This window comes from Aphis gossypii, chromosome 1 (assembly GCF_020184175.1).
Source record: "Aphis gossypii isolate Hap1 chromosome 1, ASM2018417v2, whole genome shotgun sequence".
Lineage (NCBI taxonomy): Eukaryota > Metazoa > Arthropoda > Insecta > Hemiptera > Aphididae > Aphis > Aphis gossypii.
The window spans coordinates 11583863-11600876 of NC_065530.1; the positions used below are offsets into that span (position 1 = coordinate 11583863).

General features: G+C 30.8%; 1 protein-coding gene across 1 annotated transcript; it reads left to right on the forward strand.

Annotated features, from left to right (window-relative positions):
* Positions 1-981: 981 nt before the first annotated feature.
* On the forward strand, positions 982-16181 carry LOC114130732 (general transcriptional corepressor trfA-like). The gene is made up of 4 exons (XM_027995774.2): positions 982-1364; positions 12121-12195; positions 12306-12358; positions 12435-16181. Exons 2-4 carry the CDS (start codon positions 12147-12149, stop codon positions 15003-15005), a joined length of 2673 nt encoding a protein of 890 aa, XP_027851575.2. The 5' UTR covers positions 982-1364; positions 12121-12146; the 3' UTR covers positions 15006-16181.
* The last annotated feature ends 833 nt before the right edge of the window (positions 16182-17014 follow it).

Consider the following 17014-nt stretch of genomic DNA (forward strand, 5'->3'; position numbering starts at 1 on the left):
ACGTAGATTTAACGATTGTGCGGTGAGCCGAACGGTATAATATAATTTGTGTATGTAGCCTATTTAGATACAGACTGTTGCAATTTTCAATAAAATAAATGGAATATAAGGAATAGACGAACCGGTTAGACATAGGTATAACCCGTACCTATACCAACATGTAATTATTCCCTTCACTCATTATAAAGACCACGAGGCACGCGTCGTTATTGTTGAACTGATATAATATACATACATGTGTTTATACTTTATTATATGTACCTATACCAAACACTTGGAATAATATCACAATAATATTATGTATCAGTGTCTGTTAGTCAGTGTTAGTTTCTGACGGAAAATTATTATATTAAATTTATTCGATCTTCTCTATAGAATTGTCGGGTGAATTTTTGGTGGCTCCTACAATATTTTGAGCTTTTCAAACGCCCCCCTTCTCGCCAGTTTCTCGTCAAACGGTTTATTTTCTCAGTTGAAACTCGACTTACAAGTATAGTTAATAAAATCGATATTGTCCTATAGTTAAATTTCCGCCATCTCATCTCTGCAAACTAAAAATTCGAAGAAGGTATTTTAAAGTTGTTGAAGAATCATATGGTATATCTTTAATGTAAACTATAAATAAGCTCTTACGAAGAACCGCGTAAACTTAAGCTGTGGAACCACAAGAGATGCGCTTACTTTTTCAGCTAAACGACGATGGATCTGCACGGTGCAAAAATCGATTTGTTTAGAGACTTTAACGCACCCCTAGATTACAATATACTCTCGCAGGACGAATCGGGTGTATTTCAACCATAGAATATATATATATATTGTATTGTAGATCGCAAAGAAGAATGGAAAGGGTACACGAGTCCTCCGTGTCGTTTTGTTGTTAGGCACACTCCAAGTGCCAGCTATATACAGTGTCATGACTAGCCTACTTTCTTTTGCCGCCGCCACCGCCGTATACACATCGGAAACCGACCAATAAACCCACATTCGATTTCGTTCATTCGACTTGTCGCCGGCAACACGCGCGCACGCTGCTGCACTTGATTATTATTTTTTATTATTACTTTAATCGTCATTATCGTTAGTGTCGATCATTCCCATCGCATTCCGCGTATTTTGTACCGTTGTACTTGCAGTCCACGCGACGAAGACCGCGGTCTACGGTTTTTCTTTTTTTTTCTTGACGTTTTAGATTTTTAATCTTTCCATTTTGTCTTGCGTTCAGCTCGATTGAATTCCGTGGCAGTGCGCCGTTTGTACTTTTCGTCCACCCTTTACTTGGACTAATATAATACATATATATCATACGTTCGAACCACTGCAGTGTTGTGATACACCTAAAGCTCTACTTCAACATTTTTTTTCAAGTAAGTCTACAACTGTACTTCATGTTTCTATCTGTGCTTATCTACTCTATTTATACGCTACTAAATAACAATGTACCTATATATTAACGTTATAATAATCGTCATTCGTCAATGACTTGTGCACTATGTATGAGTTTTATGTACTTACTACTTACATATAATTACAATTTTTATATTAAAAATAAAACAATTTTATTTTAATAGTATAACATTTTAATAAAAATATTTTAATATTTTTAGAATGGGTTCAAATAGTATACATAGTATTAAAAGTGAAAACTTATTTATTAATCATTTTATTGCATATAGGGTTCAAGTGGATTAATACTTTCGCCCGAATTGTATTCTCGAAAACTCGTGCCTTTTGCTAATTTGCTTCTTTATATCATCGAACACGCATTAAATATCGTTATATTTAATAAGGTAGTAGCTAAGACCAATACATATATAGTTTTGTTGTTTTTTATTCTATTCCATATAAGAACATTCAGATTAAGAACTAAAACATCAAACATAATATTATAATTTATCACACATTTTATAATTAAGTCACTCGTGTAATCAAGTAATCAATCATCTAAACTTTCTTCAGGTTTTCTCTGTGATTCTAGGCGCAAGGCGTCGATTAATAATAAATTAACTACTGAAAGTTTTTTAACTGTTATAATAGTTTTTATGATATTTTATGTTTCGGAACTGAATAAATCGCACCTATAAAATAATATAAACTTATTTCAAATTGTCTACATAATTTTATATTTTTTTCTCATAAAAATTCCTAATTTTATACTAATATTTACTTTCTTGTTTTAAAATATGAAGCCTTATGCTATAATAAAACTCAATGATAGTTATAAGCTAATAAAAAAATTGGTGAAGTAAAATTATCTTATAATTTAATGAAACAGTCGCTTTGAGTTCCGGTTCTCGAAGTTTAGAATTTAAAAAAGCTGCGACTAGAAATAATTTGAGCTTTCTATTCATTGATTTATATGTTTCCTTTATAGTTGATGCTTTGTAATTTATAAATGAAGCGTATATAAAATCAATAAAAAAAAAAATAGTTAAACAACTAAGTAAGTTGATAAAAATCTAACTATCCTAATAGACTTAAATTTTTTTTAAACACATAAGCTTAAAAAAATTTACAATTAGGTACTTATTTATAAAAGAGTATTATTCATTATTATTAAGCAGTATTGCATAATATTAGGAATCAAAGGTAGAACCTTTCTATGTAAATAAAAATAATGAAATGTATTATTTTATAGGTATTTGATATAGCAAAATTGATACTAATAAAAACAAATTATTTTTAAAATTGAATATCGGGAGGGGGTATCCATTCAAAAATCTACATTTTTATTACTACAAACGATTAGGTAAGTCTCTAAATAACAATATCAATGTTCTATAGTATCTATCTATAATCTATATGCTATATAGATTTATTACGAAATGTAAGGAAATCACCGTACTGTGTCGAAGAAAGGAACTACGGATTAAAAAAAAAAATTAACCTATCACACATCTTCTTGATTAAAGATCACCTTAATTTTGTTATATAAGTGAATTGGTTATTTAGAACCTATGTTACACAAAATAAATAAACTTAGTAATAACGATATCTACATCATTTTCGCTATTGCTTAATATTTTCGAGCAATAATAATTATACTCTCCTTTTAAAAATTGGAGGTTTATTCATATTATACTTACATGTAACATTATACATAATACTTAATAGGCGTTATAATAATATATTATGAATGTCTAAGTATAAAACTATGTAATATTATGTAAATACACAATGTTATATACCTCATTATTTATTCTATGATATAAATACTGTGCCATGCATATTATATATCAGGGACGATCACGGAGATCACAAAAATGATCTCCTTTTGTTAATATTTCGTTTACACATTTAATAAACGATTTATTGTCGATCATTTTTAATTTAATAGATATTCTAGTTTCGTATGTCAAACGTATATTATGTTAAATATATAATGTTTTATATATTTAACTTATAATTTCTTATATTTAATTTTAATAATTTATTTTTCCAATATTAATAATTCGAATGAAAATATAAAATGTATAAAATAAATAGTATATCTATGCATAAATTATATGATTCTAATTTTTAGAATTCTAAATTACATAAGTAGAAGATTTTGCTATAAATATTATAATATTAGAAATAAGTAAATATGTAAACAAAGTTTAACAAAAAAAATAATTTAAAATTAAAATTGTGTATTAACCTTTAGATCCATCATCTTTAATTGTCGAGTTGAATAGCTAAAAACTTTTGGATAAATCTAAATAACATATAATATAATAATTTATAATATTTGATTTGTATTAAGTTTGTTTTTTAAATTAAAATCACGGTTTCTTACCATGCTTAATTATTTTCATTACCTAACCATTTAAATGCTTAATACGTGACTGCATAAATTATCTAATACCAATTTACTTCGTTCCGTTCTAAGTAGCAAGTCCTATTCTCTGTGAAACGGTAAAGTAAATATATTGAATTTAACTATTTACATCTACAACCGACTACCTATTATTATATTTTTTAGTGAATATGTATAATCATCGTTATAATTATTCGTCAAAAATTAATATAGTTAATTCGTGTCTGACGTCATATCCTCTAAACAGCAATTAAGCCTCTTATGAAAACATTATCTACTGTGATTGTCAAAATAATATGTTTGGAACAAAAACTATTGTTATTATATTATTACAACTATTTGTAGGGTCTAACATGTGTGTATATTACATATTATTATAGGAAGGTACAAACTTATGTCAATATGAAATTTCATTAGAGTATTAAAATATAATAAGTATATAAAAGTATTATTTTATTTGAATGATAGGTACTAGATAGTAATTATATATTTAAAATACTAGTTTATTTGATTTTTAAATTTGTAATAACGTGGTACGAATTTCAAACGATTTTAAGAGTTGACAACCACTTAACAAAAAATAAGTAAATACCATTGAAGTGTTAATAAAGAATACAAAGCAATAAAATAAATAACTTTTTCCACGTAACTTTTAATATGCTTTTTACTAAAAGATTTTTAATCTTTATAATAAGTACCTACCTAAGAATTGAAATTATCTATTCTAAATTTTATTCTGAACACGATTTTTAATCATATAATCCTATAAACAGATAATCGATATGCATTCAATATTTTAACTCACTGTGTATATAAAATATAAACTGATGCTCACATTTATATTTGTAGCTAATTATTATAATACCAATACTTGTTTAGCACGTTTCAACATTTGGGTTAATATAAGGTTTTGATGTCTTACAATAATAATAAAAAAAAAACTAAGTGTGAAATGTTATAAAAATAACGCTAATCATAAATCGTATTCTACTCTTTAATTTAACAACGTGCAGCCATGAAACTATAATTTGCAAGTCGGTTAACTTCACGTGTCCCTCTGAACATCGGGATTGTTTTAAATAGACCTCCAACAAAATCGTTGTATTATTTTAATGCCAATTCGTGTATAGAGTATTAAGCATACGTGTAGAATTTCTGCGGTGAAAGCTATAACGAGATCGAATAGTTGCTTAAAATTAATTTGCTTTGTTATAATATGTATCCTTATGTACGAAATATTGACACAGCAAACAAAATATAAACATTAATATGTATATTATATCGCAACGTAATTAATCGAAATGCGAGGTCTTTGCGGATCCCTTGACATAAATTTGAAGTATAGTTTTGTCGTTATGGTCACATCGTATCGTTGAATTAGGTATAAATTTACGTGACCAGGATGTCCGATATATATTCAATCCGCGTCGGATATAGAACAAGGTGAAAATTATTGTTACTTTAGAAAATCACTGAAATTCGTCGATTGGCATTTCAATCAATAGTGTGCGAGTGTGTGTTTAGTGCGCAAGATGAATAATGCGTAGCTAGGTACTATTAATACACGATGCACGTGATTTTTATTTAATATTTAAGTGAAACCACTTTTCTTCAGTCGTTTTTCGCTTTTTTTTTTTTTTTTGTATTTATTTTTCGGTTTAGAAATACATCAACGTTGTGTACATTTTAAATCGTGCTCATACGTTTTCTATACCATTTGAAGGATTTATTTTTGTTATTGTTGACAGTGGCAATGAACAAGCTTTAGTAGGTACCTATACCTAATTATCATACTTTGTTCGATATATTTGATATATATATATAAAAAAAAGGTTAACAAATAATCAAAATTCGATTATATTTCTGAAATTTTATGATTTTATTTATACTTTTCATAAATCATATGAACTGTACAAATAAAATATTTGATCCTCTAGGTACAAAACTAAATTTTTATTTTGTATAGATTTTTCAAAAATATTATTTGTAGAATAAACAATCTGTAATGGAATATCATAATAAATAATAATAATATAATATATATAATACTCACAAAAAAGCAGCCACTCAATGGCAGTACTTTATTTTATAGTTTATAAGTAGATTTGACTAAGATCGATTATAATTCACTGTAGTCATTGAGATTTAAGTTACTTAATATATAGTTTATAATAATTAGGTATACTCGTTTAGTAATCGTCAGTTATAAATTTATTAATATAAGTTATAAGTTATAACGTATAGGTATAAGTATTCCACGTACTTATACCTAAACTTATGTAATAGATATAACACTCACGTCTTTTGTCTACAATAATACAATTGTTCAAAATCTGATTTTTGGAATTTTCAAATATCCTTAAAGATAATAATATAAAGAATATATAGATATAAGAGTTTGAAAAATTTTGTTTTTTTTGTACTACTTAAAGAGAGTCTTGTAAAAATACAAACTTTTGTTTTTCAAATAACTACCTTCTTTTTACATTACGAATTATTTAGTGTAATAATATTTTTTTGAACATTTTGATTAAAAGATTCAACTGAGTAGATTTTGAGTTCTTTAATATTGTGTTATAAGGATAAAAGATCCATGATATTGGGTTCAGATTGTATACGGTAAATTGAAAATATTAGTATTTAATATTAATCTATCAACGTTTATAATTTCTAAAACTAATCCAAGCATAATAAATATACTAGATCTAATATCACATGCAAGTTATATTTGTATAAAACCAATTTTAAGGACTTTTATCCTTATTGTATGCACTTTAGTTTCTGAGAAATTATTTATATGAATTTTGAATTAGGTATATTAACATTTTAAGAAAAATTATCCATTAAATATAATTTATAGTAAAATATGAAAGTTCTCATTTGAAAAACAGAAGTTTGTATCACCCCTAAGTATACTCCTTGAATAGTAACAAAAATCTTAACGATTTGAAAATATAGCCTTAAAGTATATTTAAAAATTTCAAAAACCATAATTTGAATAAACTCAAAAAACCGTGGCTAGTGGTTGGTGGATCGCCCCGTATAGTATTGACGTACTGTGTAGTGGATAACCAAACCGTAACAGTTCAAACACTCATGTGCTGTATAATACTTCTGTCAATCTGCGTCACGTGTAGTGGTAAATTGTAATAATAATTTATAATAAACTATTGTAATGACGCATAGGTAGATGTTTTTTGCGTTATAAAAAAATACAAATTGGTACAATTTCCAGGGAGCGAATAAAAAAACCGATGTAAACGTTACGGCGCGAGAGTCTTTTTTTCGAGCATCGGAAGGTCAATGTCGCTGCGATTGGCAAGTGAAAGTGTACATAACCTTCACTCCGGTGCTAAATATATATACATATGTATGTGATGTGTGTGCATTCTCGGACGACACGAGGTGCTCGTGTTTAACAGTGTAAACACGCACGCACGCATGGCGTACCGTTGGAATTTCAATTGAGTAGCGATATCACTTTATTTTAAGTTAATAATTATATATTGCTAGACGTACAGATATATATTATATACCTACTACGTTTTCGGAGTGTTCCTCAATTTACGATATTGCGGATTTAGAAAATCACATTCCATCGCGGTTTTTTTCATATACGAATCGTGGCCCGAGTATTTTTAAGGTTATTATCGTATTTTTACGGACCCCAAAAGTACCTATATTATACGTAATACTGTTGGTAATCAGTATAAATTGTTAAAATATATAAATCAAAAACACTTAATATTTTGCTGTTATATCCGTTTAAATGTTAAGTTATTTTATTTTCAGTAAGGATTTGTCGTGTATTGAAAAGCTTTCACAGAAAAGTATAACATACATTTTACAGAATCTATTATCTAATATTTATAGTTGTATATTTAAATTTTAATTACGTATCTGAAAATATTTTAATACCATTTAATTTTTGTATTTAAACGCCTATTTCAAATGTATTTTTTTAATAAATAGCTATATTTGTAAATGCCAATTTGTCGAAAAAATAAATTTATAAATTTATTACTTATCAAGATTTCACGCATCCTGATTCCTGATAAGTTATATCTTTTTATAGCATAATATATAAACATATCTACATACTAATTATTCAAAAATATGTTTGAAATACCTAATTATATTTATTAGTAAAAAACAGGAGTAGAAAGCTGTTCAACAGATGACTAATTTAAAAAAAAAAAAAACATAGCAGACAAAATATTTGGGGTTTTTATTTTAATGTTTCAATATAATAAAACTATAAAATTAGTGTTGAAATGGATAATACGTAAGCGGTATGCTTACAATTAATAATCATGTATCATGGTCGTACGTATAATACTCTTGGGCGCAGCTTCCCCGACGTCACTGTTACCGCGGTTCTCCTCGATACCGTCTTACATATTATTATATTATATTATGTTATTATCACTGTCGTTCCACACGTCCGTCCTCGGGAAAAGTCACACGACGAGCGTCGACGTGCATAATGAATATTGTTCGTATAAGACACGAATAATATACGCGTTGTTACCCAATCGTATAATTGTTATCGCGATCACGGTCCGTAGATCATCCAGTCGCTATTGTGAGTTTCACGTGGTTTTCGTAGATCCATAATTGCCGCGTAAACAAACACGCGTCTGTTGGCGCGTCGAGATCGTAAGTACGATATTTTATTATTGTTGTGCACAAGTCGGTGTTAGCACAAAGACAATTAAAAGTTAATCGCCGTCTCCACGTGTTCATGATGATGATAATTATTATTATATATTATTTCGTGTGCACACATTGTGTCTGAGCGCCGGATGTCCATCCAAGGCCGTGGCGGCGCGTGTGTTAACGGTTTTCTCGTTCGCTCCTATTGATCATTCTATACGCTCGGCCGAGACATAATACTATGCATATTCAGATTTCATACGTACAGTTTATTATTGTGTCTTTAACGAAATCGAGAGTTAATAATATTATTCTAAAGTTACTATACTACTATACGAGACTGCATATTATATGTATTGACAATTGGAAGATTCGCATCAATTGTTCAATGCTAGTTGCACTCAGAGCCATATTCACGCACGGAAAAAATAGACATTTGTCCTGGGCCCACGTGTCCAAGAGACCCACCGGTGACCATCACCACTAACTATATAATATATTATTATTTTATTTTGTCCTGGGCCATGTATTTGGTAAATCAGGCTCTGGTTGCACTCCTATAGGCGAGTGCACGCATATAAGTTGTACGTAGGTACCAGAGGCATGACAAAAAAAATTGCCCCTCCCCCGCAAAAACAAAAAATGGGCCTCTAAAATATTGTTATATAACTCTACAACCAAATTACCGTGGGCCCCCGCACCGCGGGGTCTGCGGGCCCTTAGTTACGCCACTGGTAAGTACTTGATTTAACTCAGCTGAGATAGATGAGATACATTTAGAAACGGTTAATAAAAATTAACTGTAAACAGTAGTGCCGATTACGTTGGTAGTAGTAGAAGTAGTAGTAATATACTGCTATGTATGATCATGTATATAAACAAATCGATGACTATACCGTTTAAGTACCAAAATTAGTGAGTCGTATTGTAATTTAAAAATTTTATTAATCGATAGGTAATAATAAGGGTTATAGCTGTTTCGTAATAATAAAATTAAAACAATATTCTTGTAGGTATTTAGGTAGATTAAATAAATTACTAATAATAAAATATGTCTGTAGATACATATAATTCCTACTTGTATTCCGGTGTTGGTGAGTTTTCCACATTTTCTTGCGGATATAATTTCGTGCTTGTCAGTTTGGTTATATTCAATGAATTATCATAAAAAAAAATAATCATAATAATATTATGTAGTATATTATAAACGTGTATGGTAACTATAATGGTGTTGAATAAGCAATTTCCATTGACGTTTCAACGTTTGTATGGTAACGTTTATGTGCGTACAATTTGAGCGCTTGTAAGACGTATAAGTGCGTATTAAATAATATTATTGTCGCCTGCAATGGGTTATTACTTATTAACAATAATAAAAAAAAAAAAAAACAAATGCGAAATTACCAATAAATGTGAATTTTACATGTTTTATTGTGTCATACACTTTCCTTTTTTTTTACGATCGTACGTGGAACCGTTTTGACTAAATGAATGTAAAACGACACATTCTACTGTTGAGTAAAAAGACAAAAGAACAGGAAATGAAATTTTGTTTTTTGTTAACTGAAAAACGTTGATATAAATTTGAATTGTTTAGAAATACCGTCAAAAAGGACATTACTAATGTTGGGCGAACGGCTTAAGTCAAAAATATAGATAGATATTAAAACGAATAATAATGATAATACTACCTATAAATGTATAAATATATCTAAAATATAATATGGATATCGAACAAATTCAACTTCTTTCAGAATACATATTTACAAAATTTTATTTATTATCCACACGATTACAGAACGTCCAACAATAATTATTCCAGTTAATTACATTGTACCCATACATAACTTATTTTGAAATCTAATATTGCAAATTATAACACTGTGAATGAACACATTTTTAATAATATCATTTGGAACAATTCTGAGAAAAAAAAATCGGTAAAATATTTAATTGTCTTGTCGGGAAACCAAAAAATAAAATATGCCTATTTTCTAATGTTTATATACAATAATAATCAATTAAAATTACAGATCGATAAAAAATTACCATGTCCATATTCTTTTTTGAAAATTTACTTTAAAATATATTATTTCGAGTTACCTATTTTAGTTTCGGAGAATGTTTGAAGCAAATATAGAGGACTTTATATTATGTATGTAGAATGCAAAATAATTTGAAAAAAATCACTGTTTTATTGTATGTCTTATAAATTCAAAACTCAAAGATAATTTTTTGAATTTTAAAAATATCATATCTGATTATAGAATTTTTTTTCAAAAATTCACAATAAAACTAATGATACAATATATTATTTGTTAATTGCAGTTTTTGGAGAAAATATTGTGAATTTTCTAATCCTAATAAATTCAATAAATATGTGATTTCTATGATTATAAATCGTAATATTTATGTATAGGTAATGATTAAATAATTTTGTAACAGAAAATAACAGCAACATGAATAACGAGAGGATAGAAGCCTATCAGTGTAAAAAAACCCTGACATGGGGGAAACTCACATTTTAGTAATAATAATTAATGATAAACGGTTTAAGCATTGATGTTTTACTCTTATTATGTTCTTCACTAATGTAAAATGTATTATATTTTTCAACCAAATTGGATTTATGGTTCTTCAAACTAAAATGTTATATTCATTAGGAATTAGGATACATTAAATTATAAAATAATTAAATAAATACATAATAATAATATATAATATGTTTTATTGTGATTTCCTTATAAAACGTAGAGTATGCAACTAATAATACATTTATGTCATTAAATTAGTGTTATAGTTTCACTTACGTAGTTATCTATATACTTAAATGTAGGTATAACATTAATTTCACTCTATCAAAACAATTTATTATAGTATAATATACAAGTGTCAAATTCATAATACGTATAGTTATACATTATATATTATATTATAATTATTAAACTTTTTTCAAAATTGGGTAATTCATAAATCTATAATTATTTTAAATTTTTGTTTTTTTTTATGCGTATTTTTATATTTTTGTAGCTAAATAATTAAAAGCAAACCTTTTACCGATATATTAATTATTAGCCCAATTTTTACATAAACAGAATTAGAAAAGGAAATCTGCCTTCTCTGAAAAAATTTTAATTCATTTCAAAACGCATTGTATAGATTATGATTCTACCTTAGAAGAAAATAACTTTTTAACTGATATCAAATTAATTACTTAATTTTGAGATTTCAGGAACATAATCTCTGCCTATCCTACTAACTATTAACTAACTAATTTATTATTAAATAATAAGTTTAAACTTAAATTTTTCTCTTTATTCGGTTGTATTTTAGTATTATATAATAAAGTAACATGTGAACTAGGAAATTTCAAGATTTCAAATGATTTATTTTTATAATTTATTTAAAAATATATATAAAAAATTAGAAGTAGCATAATAAATTGAATTAATTGGTACTAAACTATGTGATGTAATGAATAGAAAGTAAATACACTTGAGAACTCTAATGAGTTATAATTTGCATATCTGTATAGATATTGAATAATGACTGAATTAATGATGCTTAAAATATTAATAATTACATGCTCTTCCTTTTAAAATACGTATTTATTCCACGAATGTAAATTATATAATGTTTTAATTTATGATTTTTATATGTGTTTTCAGGAGTAAATGGGTTTTACGACTGAACAATGAGTGTAAGGGCATCTATTTGTTTGATTTCATTGAATATCCTTTTAGGTAAATATTAGTTTTAAAGTTTTAAAAATAATTTAATTGTTCATGAGTATATTATATGATTTATAATTATTAGATACAGTGTTAATAATAATAATAATCGTCTCTTTTAGGATTCGTTTTGTTTGTTAGAGGTGAACACTTCTATTTACCCAAGGAAAACAATGTAAGTAAAAACATGGTTAATTGTATTATAAAATGATTTTCCACTTCCACGTTTCACGTATTTATTGTTTGTTCAGGTTTTCTCTAACGATTTGCAAGACGACTGGGTTCCGGTATCTGGTATTGATAAAAGGTCAACTAGACTCAACAGTGGATTTTCACAAGTTGTCCATATAACGCCACCCGTCCGGTACACCAACCGACCACCCAACCAACAACCAGCGGCTTCTAACAAAATCGAAGTGTTCGCTCAACCACCACCCACTATATTAGGTTCCTTTAGCGAATTCGGCCACGCTACTATTGAAGCGCGGGAGCCAGCGCACACTTTAAATTTCAGGCCTAGCTACAACTTTGACAGACATTACGAAGAGTCTAACGACCGGCGTTTTCAACAGAATGACTACAACGAACCAGAAGACCTACAAAAGCCTCCAGCAATCGTAGTATTCAACGCTCAACAACGTCACCCTCAAAACTATCAAAAGCCACCACCAGTGCAATCACCTCCGCAGTTCTATCAAAACTTCCAATACCAAAACATCAACAACAACCCCAACAATTACAACAACAACAACAACAATCATAAGAGCTTTGGGTTTAAGGAACCGCCAATCGTACAAGATCCGCCCAAGAGACTGACGCCGTATTACGTGCCCAATGATCATATTTTCCCAAGACCGCAGGGTAACAACAAACAGGTGTATGCGGAACAACGGCCGAAACCTTATTTAGTGAGCCCCTCGGACTCGATACAACAACAACAACACAAACTACATCACCACCATCACCAACACCATCAACAACAACCAGTACAACAACAACAGCAACAGCAACAGGAATACATATCGTCTACCGAAGGAGGATCGTCTGCGCACTTCCAAAAGTATCCGGGTCACGTGGAAAATCAAAACTTGTACCCACAAATCTCGAATTTTGCGCGGCCGTTCGAACAGACCAACGGAGATCAAAACGTTTTTATAAAACCCAATCAGTACGTGCAAAACCTTAACGTGGGTACGGAAGTGCGGTTTGGCCAGGAAAACAATGGTCAACCGCTCCGACCGGTTACCGTGGACTTGTCAACCGCGTTCACGCATCCGGCGACCAGGCCGTTCAGCAAGTACCAAACACCAACCCCCAAAAACGAAGAACTCTATCGGATATTCCCGGTGAAGGAAGTCAACGCTCTTCCCGCCTTTTTGCCCACGCCGGTTACACTAGGCCAACAACAATTCGCAAACAACCGTCCGAAGGCCCCATACTTCAAGGAAGCGGCGGCGGTAGGCGGTTCGTCGGAGTACGACGCTCGCGAGGAACAGGACGAGAACGAGTCCAGCGAGCAGTACGACATAATGAAGAGCCCTACCAAACCGATGTCGACCTCGACCACGACGACCACGACCACGGTCGCGCCCAAGACAACGCGCAAGCGAAAACCGACGACGACTACGACGACTACTTCGACGACCACTGCTATGCCGGAGGACTACGACGAGTACGCCGTGCCCAATCGCCAACAGTTACAGTTACAAGAACACCAACAGGACTACCGTCCACGACAACAGTACCAACAATCGCACCAGGATTACGAAACAGTGGTCGTGCCGACGACGACGGAGGCGTCGACGACCTACGCGCCCGTCAGGGAAGAACGACCGGTTCCGGTGTCGGTGAACAAGTTCAAGAAAAAGAAACCGTTGCCGTCGGCCAGGCCTAAAGAACCGTATCCGGCGGCCGATTACGAATACGTGCCCGAGCGAGTGACTTTGGCACCGCCGACCACCACGACCACTACCGCGGCGACGACCACGACCGCGGCTACCACGACGACGACCACAATGGCGTCGCAATCGAGTTCCGCCGACGTCGCGGCGTCGTCGGACGTGCGCGCAAAGACCAAAGCCAAGTACGGTAACGGTACGCGACCGCGGTTCAGTATCAAAGACTATAAGACCAGTACGACGTCGCCGTCGACCACCACCAGCAGTACGGAGAAAGCGCCGTTCACGATAGGACGGAGGACGACGACCGCGAGTCCCGCGCCCACGGATCCGGAAACCGTCGAACAGCCCGCAAACACGACGACCCGGAAGACATACAAACCGCGAGTACGGCCTAACCGGTACAAGGCTGGCACGTCGACCACGACTACCACCACTGAGGAACCGCAACAGCAACAGGACACAACCACCACGGAACGGACTACGTATCGAAGCAAATACAAGCCCGGCAAGTACTACAACAGGCTGAGGACGAGCACTGATTCCTCGGCGGCGGCGGTGGTTGACGACGGCGGAGAACCTGTGGCCGCCACGGAACCGACTAGACCGGCAGTGTACTCGGCCAAACGGAGGACGGTGCCGACCATCAGGACGGCCGCGGTGACGGTGGCGGCGGCCGAAGAGCACAACTCGCTCAGGAGGAGTTCGTCCGTGTCTCCGCTGGACGATAACACCTCCGAAGCTATGGACGCGGCGTCTTCCGAAGACGTAGACTACGTCGCGACCACGGTCGCGGTAACCCCGGCGGCCCCGAGGCACAAGTACCACACTTCGTACGCGGCCGACAGACCGCTGTTGCCCATCGAATCGTTCTTCCAGTCGTCGATGGCCGCGAATAAACGACATCACAACGAGAGGAGATGATCGCCGCGGTGCTATTTATATGCATATATACGTAAAGCAGCTCAACACGTAATTTTATAATATTAATATAATGATAAATTATTAGAACAGTGATGTCCTACAACTGTAAAGGCGCTTACGACAGACAGCTGAGTAATATCCGACCGCAGAATGGCCGTTACGAATTACACGTCGGCCCTCGGCCCTATACACGATATAATAAACGACCGATCGAAGTATAGTTAATTTATAGAATATAAATGATTTTATATCGATGTCAATATTATAGATTTTCATAACTATTCGCACTTTTGTTTCGTGTTAATGGTTTTCAGACATTATCGCTTGTATATGTTCACCGAAACCTGCGTGTATTGGATGCCATCGGATATTTCTAAGCTTTTGTGTAATTCAATTCAATAATTTTTAAATATCATTATTGCGTTTCACCGTCGTCGTCAATCTATACGTTTGTACTAAGTACGACTTAATAGTAGCTTCGGTACACATTCTATAATCGGTATAAGTAGTCTCCCTCGTAGACCGGCCTCCTCTAAATATAAATTATAATATTATATGATCAATATTTCGTTGTGACATTATTATTATAGTAAGTACTAAGTAGTTTTTTTTTCAGAACTGTACATAAAAAATAATATTTATAGTTTTAACATATAACTTTGTATTTTTTTTTTTATACATAATCATAATATGTATATCTATTTACACTTATTTATTTGAATAATAAAAACATATTGTTATAATCCTTAATTGTATGTTCAGTTTAGTCATAATACGTACCCACATCGTATTGTACGATAAATTTTGAAAATAATAATATCGAAATTAAACGTGCAATATGCTATATTATATAAATACATATACGTATACATTATAATAAGTAAAATTATGTATCATTAAAATAATTATGATGTCTTAAAATTATTTTTATACTTAAATTATTGATTATTCGTGCGTAAATATTATGTATGTCTATTATAGGTATATAATTTGTATATTATATTTTTACTTTTTAAACAGCATTTATATTCAAACTGAAATACAATAATATTGTACAGGAAATGAGTAATTTTAATGAAAACTACAATTAAAACATGTTCCGTAAAAATAGATATTATATAGATTATAGTCCAAATATTTATTTATCTTTTAATATACTAAAATTATTTTAATTCATTGCAAACAATTTAATTAATAATATTACAATATAGGTACTATCACAGTTTTGTTTATTTCTTTGTTAAAACTTTGATATATGTGCAGTTGCTGACTAAAAACAAAAAATAAATTAAAATTAAACTTACCTAATTCTGAAAAATTGCATTATATTTATATACAATTTAACTATAAAGCATTTTAAAATATATTTTTTTTATATAATAAGGTATATTATTTTATAATAGTTTTTCAATAATTTGAAATAAGATACATATACAATTTAAATTTAATATTAGTAGGTACGAATACATTTTATTAATTCTTATATTTAAAGGATATAACTAACATTATTGTAAAAACTAAAATTTAACTATACGATATTATAAAAATAATCAAATATATTAAATAAATAAAATATGTATTTATGAATAAATATATTTAATAATTAATTTGTAGAAAATATTTCTTGTACCCTACATGATTTAAAATTATAAATCTGTGTTTTTAAATTGAAATTATATTGTTTATAAATTATAACATTAGACACTCAAAAATTAAGAAAATACAATTTTAACTTTAATTTTAATTTAAATATTCGTATAGGTATGTACCTACCTTATAAATTAAAAATCAATAGGTACAATAAGTAAATTCATAAATGGAAAATTAAACTTTTGGGTTTTAAAATCAAAATGTGCATATAATTAGGTTTGTTCATTATTAATTAATAATTATTGTTTTAGATGAATATAATATTATGCACTATTAGTAATTTGTTTTATTTTTTTTTTTTACCAGTATTTATCATTTTCTATAAGTAGTAAATCTGTAATTAATTCTTCTGAAGAAAA

What these genes read in the sequence shown, in the direction of transcription:
- LOC114130732 (XM_027995774.2), top strand. Translation starts at nt 12,147, where the DNA reads ATGAGTGTAAGGGCATCTATTTGTTTGATTTCATTGAATATCCTTTTA. An exon ending in TTCATTGAATATCCTTTTAG is followed by an intron (nt 12,196 to 12,305) that starts GTAAATATTAGT and finishes CGTCTCTTTTAG; the next exon opens with GATTCGTTTTGTTTGTTAGA. An exon ending in ATTTACCCAAGGAAAACAAT is followed by an intron (nt 12,359 to 12,434) that starts GTAAGTAAAAAC and finishes TTGTTTGTTCAG; the next exon opens with GTTTTCTCTAACGATTTGCA.